General features: G+C 45.5%; 1 protein-coding gene across 1 annotated transcript in view; it reads left to right on the plus strand.

The window, feature by feature from the left end:
• Positions 1-11,826, plus strand: part of LOC111529498 (FERM domain-containing protein 5) — a 337,786-nt gene that overhangs the window by 286,054 nt on the left and 39,906 nt on the right. Inside the window, exons 2-4 of the mRNA XM_026447888.2 lie at positions 5,904-6,008; positions 10,419-10,461; positions 10,691-10,769. Of these exons, the coding sequence (XP_026303673.1) occupies positions 5,904-6,008; positions 10,419-10,461; positions 10,691-10,769 (227 nt within the window). The remainder of the gene's footprint in view (positions 1-5,903; positions 6,009-10,418; positions 10,462-10,690; positions 10,770-11,826) is intronic.

The raw sequence follows: 11,826 nt of genomic DNA on the forward strand, positions 1-11,826 counted from the left end.
GTTCCCTCCCTTCAAAGAAAGTGTAAAGAAGGTGCTGAAGTTAGGGAATCTGGGGCTCTGCTGTTAGCACTTGTGCCCCACACCCTCCCTCTGCCTCAGAAAGCTGGGCTGGGTGTAGCATGTGACCACAGAGGCAGGGACTGCACCCCAGAAATTGATTCACACTTTTCTGCTCAGCTCGCTAATGCCATGGCCCTGAGAAGATGACCTACTGTGGCTGTTCTTCTGTAACATTAAAGTGCTTCTACACAGCATCTGCTCTGGAACCTGGCAGACATCGGCATGCCACTCATGCCCTCACACCACTGATAAAGCAAGCAAGGAAGTTTTTGGCCCACAAGAAATTTAAATATAAAGTTAAGCTAGGATGCAGGCTGAGATGCCATCCCATCCCTGGTGCCTGTTTCTTCCCTGGCAGGCCTCCAAGGACAACTCGTTCAACTCTTGCCCTTCCTCCAGGGTGCCTAGTCTCAGTGTGGCTTTCTTCCACCTCTGGACTCTTGTACTTTGGGCTATGGGTGCCCACTTTCTGTAATCCCTCCATTTTACTCTGCCTTCTCTCAGGGCCCGTGAAACCAAGGCCAGCTACCCTTTAACAGATTGTGAACCAAGATCATAGCATGTGGCCAGGAGGAAATTGGAATCACTCTTACCCTCTGCTAGACTCACTTCGTTTGCACTTGCTTGTGAGGTACTTGTGTGCCTCACAAGTAAGCAGGATTGAATAAAGTGGAGCCTAATGAGTGGGGCTTTCTGCATGTTGGCTTCTCTCATCAGGATGCTGCATGCCAGAGAGCCTGGGAATAACCTCATCCATGATGGGTTAAAATAAAGTTTCTCTCCTGCCCATGGATATCGATGATGAGAGAGAAAATGCAATTAACCTTGAATACTTTAGGTCACTGGCCCGAGCTTGCTTACTGCTTGCTGCCTCAGTCCCTTCCCTAAAGAATAGGCAAACCATAGAGAACCAGAACGAGGCGTTCCAGGGAGGAGCAAAAATAGGAGTTATCCCACCCTCAGCTGCACAGTGATTCCAAGAGGCTCATGAATCATTCTGTGCACCATATAGAGAGAATAAATGGGTTGTACCTATATGCACTGGTATTTTCAAATATGTATAGGTACTGTTGTGGTTCATAAAATATAAATTTGTTTTTTAAACAAGTGCTTAATAAGTTATTTTGATCCAATCATGTCTTTGGGAAGAGAATAACCTCAGAAGTTTAGCTGCAGGGTGAGGATTTGGGTGCTCTGCCTCAGCTCACTTGTCCTGAAGATAAATGTCCTCAGGCATGGAGCTCTGACTTTGTGACTAAACAGTAATCACCTGTCAGCGCAAGTGCCTGTTTCTCCAGTATAATCAGTGGCACAACATTCAATGCACAGTTTAGCCACAGTGCCAGGGCAACTGCAGGCAAAGGGAAGGGAGGACGGCTTTGCCACCTCATCAAAAGAAAAGACTGGCTGTCAGAGAATATTCCAGAAACTCCTGGACTCAGGACTGGGAGACCATGGAGAGGGTATCCTAGGACACAGCTGGCATCAGGAAGTACAAGGGGATTCACGAGCCCAGGAAATGGTAAAATTCCTAAAATCTTGCCCCTGCCATTGGCTTATAGGAAGCCCATCATGATGGTTCAGCTCCTGTGATTTCACCCAATGCTGCCTCAGGCCACTCCACCAGTCTCAGGCGTGAGTACCTCAAAGGAAGGGCTTTGTCCAACCCTCTGTGAAAGGTGCCTTGGCAGCAGTGCTCTAAGTTGATTCTACCTTTGCATACCTGCTGGGGATTTAAATTTCATGGAATTCGGCTACAAGAAGGAAGTCTGTGTCTTCTACCTCCTTCCTCATTCCCCTCACCGCCCCCCCCCCCCCCCCCAGCCCTGGAGAAATAGCAAAGGGAGATGCTTCTCTTCATTAGTCTATGCAAGAGCGCTGCAGCTCAAAACAACGTATCTAATACTGGTAACTGGTAAACGGGAACTTGAGGGAACTATGTCTTCACAGCTGGGAGCAGGGGGATTCACCAGGTGCTGAAAAGTAACCAGAAAAAGGTCTTTTTTTATGTAGCTGTAGGGAATGGGTAATGGGATATGTCCTTATTTCCTAACTACTCCAAGAGAAAAGCCGTACTTCCTTTTTCTTCCTGTGAAGTGGAAGAAATCTGAAGTTGGATGTACTAAGTTCAGGGTTCTCACCAGCTAAGAGCCTTACAAGTGCATCTGAGCCTGCAGCCCATGAGAATGAGTTGTTTTATGGAAGGCAGGATTCTTATGAAAAGTCCATATGATCTCCATCACAGAAGCATGTTTTCCCTATAGCTATCTCTATCCCGTTGCTAATCTGGTTGTTGTATGTATGGAAGCAAACTTCTTCAGCCCGTAAAACTCACATCATACTGTAGTAGTGTTTGTGAAAAACATTTTTTCATTAAAAAAAAAAAAAAACAGCTGATCACAATGCAATAGCCAGCTTTGTGCAAAGTCAAATTTGTAGAGAAAAACAATGAAAATATGCTACTGTCTCTCACTGTTTCATTTCAGTTGCTCTGAGAGAGATAATAGTGTAGGATATGCTGCATGGAATAGCGTTGAACATGTTTCCTCTGCTCCCAGAGAACCTGAAATACCTCTTTAAGCTCTTCTCACTCTCTGGGCATCAGTGAAGAAGTAGTTAATAGGCCCTGCACAAAGAAAGTTCTGATGGAGTCCTTTGAAAGACCTGGTTTGTGGCCCACCACCCAGAAATCCCAGCATGATTCATAATGAGTCTCTGTCCTGAGAGTCACTCTTTCCTGTGGGGGACCAAAGACAGGGGGAATAGGGCCTGCGAGTTCAGGCTTATGTTGTGAGAGGGAGTGTGAGGCCAGTAGAAGTGATACCAGTGGGCTGGGGGAGCGCCCCAAACACTGGTGAGACCTCCACCCCAGCTGGTGTCCAGGCTCTTGACACCATTGAGAAGATAATTCTGTCAAGGAATTCAAAGAGTCAGAAAATAGTAAAAGTACAGAGATTTATTGCAAAGGGCAAAGTACACATTCAAGAAAAGGGAGCGTAGGCGCACTTGAGAGAGTCACACAGTGGGGTTTGGGGTTTCTGTCTTTATGGGTTTCTTTAACCAAGGGGTGGAATATTCATGAAAATTCTTGGGAAAGGGTAGAGATTTCTCATAACTGCAGTGGCACCTATTTTTACAGCAAATATGGGTGGTCTTGGAACAGTCCTGGCACTGGTAGGTGTGTGATCTAGTATGTTAATGAGTTTATAATGAGGTCCTAGGAGAAACCTAGGTCAAATCCAGTCACATACTGGGTTCAGTAGCTCTTAGCTAGCTTGGTCCATGCCCTGTTTTTTAGGGTCTTATCAGCCCATAGCCTCTAGTCATGTGAAACTGCTGTCTGGAATTTTTATTCTCTTGTGACCACCCTATATTATTCCTGTCTCAGACGAGGAGGGATGTGTGCCCACATGTTGCCTCCTCCTGCAGTTGAGCTGTCTACTCACCCATTCTTCCAGCTCCTGCAAGGACAAACTTCTTAACATAACTGCTATGAGATTAGCATCCTACCCTAGTTCTCCTTGGATAGTATGGGGTGAGCTAGCAGAAGGGGAAGAGGGGAGGTGTAAACCTTTTGTGAAGGTCTTAAAAATATGCTCATTCTTGGGGCAGGGCCAGGCCCTTCGATAATTACCCACAACCTTGGGCCTTGGCACGGGAGAGATCTTTGGATCTTATCTTACAACCTCAATTTGTGAGGCAAATGTGATAACCATGACACTGCAGAAATTCCTCATACAACCTCACTTTGTATGCAAAATTAGACATAGACCCGTCAGAGATGATCATCTGAACTAAGCTGCAGAGACCACTGCGGGGAGGCCAGCGATGGATGCTGTGCAGGCTCCAGGTGTTTTGACAGTTTCCTGCAAGTCATTCTCCTCCCACTTCATCCTTGGCACCCAGGCAGGTCTCTGAAGTAGCAGGTTATGGGTTATAAACAGCCTAGCTTTTCACCATTTTGTGAAATCTTTCAGCCAACCTTTTCCCTTCTATTCGTTCAGTAATTTATTCCACAAAGAATTGTTGAGGACCTGCCTGCCATGCCTCAGGCCCTGTGCTAAGTTCTGGGGGAAGGCTTCTGACCTCATGAAAATTACAGTCTAGAAAGGAAGCAGATAGTAAATAAATAAGTAAACAAATCAACAAGATAATTACAGATTGGTATAAGTGCTATGAAAGACATAAATGGCAAAATGAGATGGAAAGTAACTGGGAAGGTCTGTACTACAGGGAAAGGCGTCTCTGAAGAGGGGACATTGGAGCTGAGTCCTCAAAAAATAGGAGTGGCTGCAAAGAGCTGCAAGAAGAACATTCCCAGCAGAGGGAATGCAAAGACAGAGGCAGAAAAGCCTTGGGGAGTTCAGAACAGAAAGGCCATGGCTGGAGTACAGTGAGGAGAATGACTTTGGGTGAGTGCAGAGAGAAGTCAGGAGCCAGGCTATACAGGGCCTGGGACGCCATGATCAGAGTTTTCATTTTATTCCAAGAGCAACAAGTATTAAGAGAAGTGAGTAACATAAAGATCATTGTATGTTCGCTGCCACATTGTTTATAATAGCAAATTAGAAACAAATGTCATCAATATGGCATCAATATGGATGTCATCAAAATGGCATCAATATGGCAAATAATTTTAGATTCATTGCAGTGACATGCAGCAGTTAAAAACTGTGAGGCCTATCTATATATATTGCCATAGAAGGATTTGCAAGATACCCTAAGTGGGAGAAAGGAGCTTAAAAATATGTTACAAAATGTATTTTTAAAAGAGGAGATGTATATGTATGTAGGTTTGCCTGTGTATAAAACATCACATAAAGGATATACAAGAGGGCTGGGCATGGTGGCTCACGCCTATCATCCTAGCACTTTGGGAGGCCGAAGCAGGCAGATCACCTAAGGTCAGAAGTTAGAGACCAGCCTGACCAACATGGTGAAACCCTGTGTCTACTAAAAATACAAAAATTAGCTGGACGTGGTGGCGCATGCCTATAATCCCACCTACTTGGGAGGCTGAGACAGGAGAATCACTTGAACCCAGGAGGCGGAGGTTGCAGTGAGCCGAAACTGCACCACTGCACTCCAGCCTCAGTGACAGAACGAGACTCCTTCTCAAAAAAAAAAAAAGAAAGGCTATACAAGAAGCTGGTAACAGTTGCTTCTGGGGAGAGGAACTGGGGCACAGGGTGGAAGGGAGACTCACTGTTCATAGTATATCCTTTTGTATGTTTAAATATCCTACAATGTGCCTGATCACTTATTCAGCAAGAAAGAGATGGTGTCTGAATTGCGGACACCCTCATTGCTGTGCAGAGAATGGACTGGAGAGGGTAAGAGCAGAGGCAGAGGGTCAGTTAGAAGGCTCTGGCGGTGGTCCTGTTGAGGGATGGTGGTGGCTTGACCTATGGTGTTGGTAAATGGAGAGGAAGAGATGTGGATGGATTCACGATTTACTTTAGAGGCTCAGCCAGCTGGGCCTGGTGTCATTACTGCTGTATTCCACACTGACATTCCCTACACTCACAGATTAAGAAAGCTTTGTGCATTTGAGATGGGAACTGGGCTTACCTGACTCTACCCTGACTTCTCTGACATCTTTGTGGTGGGAAGGGTTCTTGGGCTCCTTCCAGGTGCTAAAAGCCTTGGATTCCAGACAGTGATGTATCACAATGTGGAGGACATAGTTATGGACATTCACCCCTTTCATAGACGCATGCAACAGTTGCAAACAACTTTTAATGGCTACAAAAAAAATAACAAACAAACAAACAAACAAACAAAAAACAAAGTTACACTGAAAAAGCCCACTCATTTCTCAATGGAACTTTCTTTCTTTGCAGAGAGATGCCAAAGGCCAGTACCTGTTTGACCTTCTTTGCCACCACCTGAACCTACTTGAGAAAGACTATTTTGGTATCCGCTTTGTAGACCCAGATAAGCAGCGGGTAAGTCAATATTCAAAACACAAAAGGAGGACAGAGCTAGTCAGTAAGCCTGAGGTCTTGAACTGTCGTTCATATTCAAAGTCAAGCTTCAGGAATCAGGGACCAACCAGACCCTGCAGTTGGATGTCGTCTCTTCAAATCATAGCATTAGACCTGGAAGGCACCTTGGCTAGAGCTCACCTGGAGAAGCTTGTCATTTTACAGTTGCTGAAATGGCAGGCTAGGAAGCTTAAGTGATTTGCACAAATTTGGAGACAGAGCAGCTGGGCTGGAGTTGTGGTCTCGGAGCCCAGGTCACAGGTGAGCCTCTCCTGCCCCCTTTCTAGTAAGCAGCTGAACCACATTGTACTGCTTAAGAAAGGCCTCACCAAAAGTGCCATACCAACCCAATTTAGACAGGACAGAGACGGAGCCAAACCAGCATGGGCCTTGCAGGTCTTGCAGTTCTTGCTCTGCTCTACACAGCATAGGCAGCTCTGCAGACACAGGGCATCCTGACAGACAGGAGTTCTGATATTCCAGACAGATACAGGAACAAGTCCATTCCCTCGGCCCCTGCCTATTTCTCCACCTTCATCTCCTGACCTGTCTTCTTCCTGCTGTGGTGCCATCAGGCAGTAATGTTTCTGCTCTCCAGATACATCCTACCTGCTTCCTGTACAGAGCCTTCACCTGTAGAGTTCCCCTGCCTAGAATCTTCTTTTCCTCACCACCCCACACTCCACACTCCACACCCTTCTTCCAGCTAACTCCTTTTCACACTGAAGATCTTAGCTTAGACTTTTACTTCCTCTGGGAAGTCTTCCCTAACCCCACTCGGTATTAGGGATCCTCCTATGGGCCCCCATGTGCCCTCTGCTACCCTGTTACAGCACTTATTACAGCATTCTGTGATTACCTGTGTTCCCTGCAAAAATATAAGTTCCATGAGGGCCTGGACTTTACCTCATTCATCACTATCTCCCATGTCACTAGCACAGGCCTACAATGTAGTTGGTGTTCAATAAATGTTTTCTGAAGAAATGAATGCGTGAGTGAGTTAATGGCTTAGAGTGTTGTATTTCTTATGTCCATTTGCTTAGCCTTCCACTTGCAGTTTCTATAACTTCCCTTCATCTACCCTTTGCTCTGTGTGGAGATGTACTCTCTGGCATCCCCACTAAAGTGGAGAGGTAACGGTGGACTATTTTTTACAAATGATGTTTCTTTGTTTGGTCCAAACTTTTATCCTTAAAAAAGAAGGCTGGCTGTGTGCAGTGGCTCATGCCTGTAATACTGGTACTTTGGGGGGCTAAGACAGGCAGATTGTTTCAGCCCATGAGTTCATGACCAGCGTGGGCAACATGGCAAAACCCTGTCTCCACTAAAAATACAAAAATTAACTGGCAATGGTGGCGTGTACCTGTAGTCCCAGCTACTTGGGAGGCTGAGACATGAGAATCACTTGAACCCAAGAGATGGAGGTTGCAGTGAGCCAAGATCACACCACTGCACTCTAGCCTGGGAGACAGAGCAAGACTGTCTTAAAAAAAAAAAAAAAAAAAAAGGGAGGGCCAGTTACTCCAAGGTCTCTTCATCCCCTAGAGTAGTGGTATATGAAGAAAAAAAGCCAAATTATATCCTGTTCATTGGTTTTTTAGTTAGGTCAGAACTTGCTTGAGGAGAGTAAGAGAATATGTGGATCTGGTCCACATATGAGAAGAATATAAGAAGGAGCTAGAGAGAGATAAGAACATGGGAAAGAGGAGAAATAAACATTTATGGAGTTCCTACTGCTTGCCAGGCTCTGCGCTGCACACAAACCTAGTTCTTCCAGCTGATGTATACTGCTCACTGAGTTGTATCAGGCACTAAGCTAAGAGCTTCACGTGTGTTATTCCATCTCATCCTTGACAAAATGAGATGAGTATCCCTAATGATAATATCTGTTCTCCAGATGAGTAAATAAAATCTCAGATAAGTTAGGTAACTTCCCCAAGGTAAGTGGCAAAGCCAGCCTCAAACTCTCAGACCTGTTTGACTCCAGGGACAATGTGGTTTCTGAGATTCCATGCTGAATATATAATTGATAGCCTCTGAAAGTTGTGTAATTCTGTGCCTTGTGGGAGGGGTTAAGGAGAGCAGAGAGACTTGAGAGAGTATCTGAGGGTTTGTAGGGCAATGGGGACCTGTAAAGAGTTGTCCTTAGTCCACTGATTCATGGTAGGATGGAGGAGCTGAGCTCCCCTGCTCCCTCAGGGTGTAAGGGCCTAACATAAACCTCCTTCCCTGGGTCTCGAGACAGTCCGAACCCAGCACTCACATCCATCCCCATGTCACTGCTTGCTCTGCAGGAGCCTCCATGCATCTGGAAGCTCTCCTGGTCTCTCCTGGAGGAGCTGTCCTCACTCTCCTTCCCCAGGATTCCTGACTCAGGCCCAGGGCCTCCACCTTCTCTTGGCCTCTGCTTTGTACCCTTTCAAGTCCCTAGAGTCTGAAGATTGTGCCACATTGGCCCATTCACTCAAATAGAGGAGGAAACCCTCCTCTCTGAATCTTCTTTTCCTCTTTTAATCCCTCCTCCCTAAGCCCGTGTTGTCTGTTTGCTAGTGAATCTGGGACTGATTTGGTCAGGCATTTACAAAAAGCCACTCTAGCCGTCACCATATTCTTGGGTTCCTCTCAAGATTGCTCTGCCAGACTCCAAATCCTATGGATCGACTGTGACAGCTCTCCAGTCCCTTCTTACCCCTTGCTACTCTCTTCCAGCCTCAGTCCTTTCTTGAGCTCTCACTACGATAAAACTAAAATCTTCTTTCCAGCTGTTGCCAAGGGGAATAGCCTTTTGTCATTCAGCTTTATCTGCCCTCTGCTGATAATACATTTCACAGTCATTAATTTCTACCTTCCTTTGTTTATTTCTTTTAATCTATCAGTCTAATGTCTAGAGGTGTTGGTGTTCTGTGTACTGAGTCCCTGGCACTGACTATGTTCTCCTAACTGTCCACAACCCCAGTGTGCTCTGAACAGATAGGCCTCCTCCCTCTTCACAGGCATACCCTGGAACCCCAGTTGTTTCTGAGCAATTTCATCTCTTGCCTTTGCCTCCCTGTGAAGCTGAGCCGCGGTGGGCCGTGTAATGTGAGAAGGACCTCTTAACCACATTGAGTGGCTATAATGAGTTGCCAGCCTCATGGGAACTCAGATCAGCAGAAGCAGGAGAGCAGAATGTCAGCCCAGATTATCCATGTGGAGCTGACGGAAGAACTGGCTCTTAGTGGGTCCATTAACTGCATGACCCATGGCCCAGCCCAGAAGGTGATCACTGGGAATTAAGGGAGGCCAGGATGCTGACTGCAGGGCCCTGGCTGCTCTCCTGCCAGAGGGAGGACTCTGCCAAGACATTACACTAAATGGAAGTAGCCAGAAAAGAAGGAAGTATGGGCCCAGTCCCTTTGCCATTCAGCAGCTACCTATTGAACTCTGTGCTAGGCACTGGTGATACAGTTGTAAACAAGACGGACAGTTCTGGGCCTTCATGGAGCTTACATCTGGCAATGTTAAGTTACCTCTGGATAATCAAACCCCAATTAATAGCAGTCCTACCTAATCCTGATTAGCAAAAAGCAACAAACATCAATAATAAATTTTATAAAGGACCCATGTAGAATTAAGAAACTCATATAGAATGGTTTCATTGCTTCCCCCAAACATTTAAGTACCATGGGAAAATGTATTTTGCCTCTGTGTCCTGCCTCCTTCAAAATCCAAGGGGAAAAGGGTACTATCCTACACGTTGGTTGTGGTTAGTTATCATTTGAGATTTAGATTTTAAAACATTGCTGGATGCCAAGGAATCTTGAGTATGTGTTTTCTAACACAAGGGTTGGCAATTTATGTTACTCAAAGAAAGATGGAATATATACCAGCCATCCCTGACTTAGGAAATTTCCACTTATCGCTGCTTTCTAGAGTTGCTACCAATATCTTCTATCCCCACTCTGCTGCCAAAAAAAGAAAAAAAAAAAGCTGCTGCATCACACACACACACACCACCCATTAAAGTCAGTATTTCCCAACTCAACCCAGGTGGGGCTCTGTCCCCGCCACACATACATGCAGTTGCTTGTGCCTAATCGCATGCCAAAAACATGGCTGAGAACTTTGGCACCCTGCTTTAGAAGACAGCATTTCCAGGGAAGCCCAGAAATGGCATCTGAAGCTGGAACTATTCCCCCCTTCACAGCTGGCTTCATGGGAGCTCATTTCAGAAAATCATGTCACTCTTTACTCTCCAAACTTATCTTTCCAAGCTTTTGGGCTGCTTTCACCCTAGGCTACAATCTGTCTAGTTTTTTAAGTTGGAGAAAACAAGTTATATTTTACAGCCCTTCTCATTAGGGTTTTCATGTTCTGTGTTCTCTGTTTCAGCATTGGCTGGAATTTACCAAGTCTGTGGTGAAGCAATTGAGATGTAAGTATTCTCCATGAAAAGACTCAAGCCACAGCCCTGGGGAGGGTGGCATGAAACCTCCCACTTGCCACAAGTTTTGGTCTACATATATAATTTCCCGCTGTTCTCAGTATAAGCTGGCCCTAAATATATGAGGGTTCTCTTCTGATGCTTCATGCTAGTGGGCAGTAGAGCCCTGTCCTCTTCTGGGTGAGGGTCTTCCCTGATGGGCACCTCTTTTTCTCTGCAGCCCAGCCTCCATTCACCATGTGCTTCCGTGTGAAGTTTTATCCTGCAGACCCTGCTGCTCTGAAAGAAGAAATAACCAGGTGAGGTGAACATGCTTCCCGCAGCCATTAGGACCAGTTGGAGAGCATAGGAAAGGGGGATGGTGACCTCCTAGGGCCTCTCGTTTGGAAGCGCCTAAGTCTTAGAGGCAAGGAACTCTTCCTAAATATAATGACTTCTGTATTTCATTTCCACATGCTTTCTTTGTGTACCCTCAGTGCAGTTGGAACAGAGCAGACTTCTTTCCTTCAAGAAGTGTGAATACTACATCTTGAACTGGTCACTCTCAAAGGGATCTGCAGTAACTAATCAGAAGCATCTTTTCTTTTACCTGTCATAAGTCCACTGTGGACATTTTTGGAGAGAGCTATGTTGCTGCTTATTTTGGGGGTTGAAAACAGTTTCAGGTGGTCTAATGGATATACTTGGAAAATGCCAAGGCATCACACCAAAAGATAAACTAGGAGATACTGAAGATTTTAAATCAAAATGGGTAAACTCTAGTGTGCTGTTGGATCAGGTTCATGATCAGCTCTTTACTGTGGGAATCATGTTCTGTGGCAGGCAGACAGCTGCGTGGAATGCATCCTATCTATCCAGCGCCACTTGAGGATGAGAAAGAATCTCTCTGCCTACAGCCATCCTAAAAGAGGGTCAGTGAGTGAGAGCTTCAAAGCTTCCCCAGGATTTTGTGTGTCTGAGCCAAATTTACTCTGAAAGCCTCACCTCAGAGATTCAAGAACTCTACAACAGGGATCCCTAATTTTTATATTAGAAAGACCTAATTTTGACATAAGCAAAACCTTGATGTTACTTTGTAGAAGGCAGGACCATAGGTGGGGATGTGATGCCGGGGAATCCTAGAGCTGAGGAAGAGACAGCACTGTCAGCCCTAACCCCTTCCCTAAGACCTTGGAGACAGCAAATGTGGGAATGAGGATATTGCCAGCCATATAGACCATTTATCCTATAAGGCTTTGAGATCCACTCCTAGATCCTGAACTGCTTGGGAAAATTCCAAAGACAGAAAAGGAGGAGGAAGAAAGAGGAAAGAATATGGAATTCTTTTCTCTTTTTTTTTTTTTTTTTTTTTTTTTT

Source organism: Piliocolobus tephrosceles, unplaced genomic scaffold (genome assembly GCF_002776525.5).
Source record: "Piliocolobus tephrosceles isolate RC106 unplaced genomic scaffold, ASM277652v3 unscaffolded_109, whole genome shotgun sequence".
In the NCBI taxonomy this organism is placed as follows: domain Eukaryota; kingdom Metazoa; phylum Chordata; class Mammalia; order Primates; family Cercopithecidae; genus Piliocolobus; species Piliocolobus tephrosceles.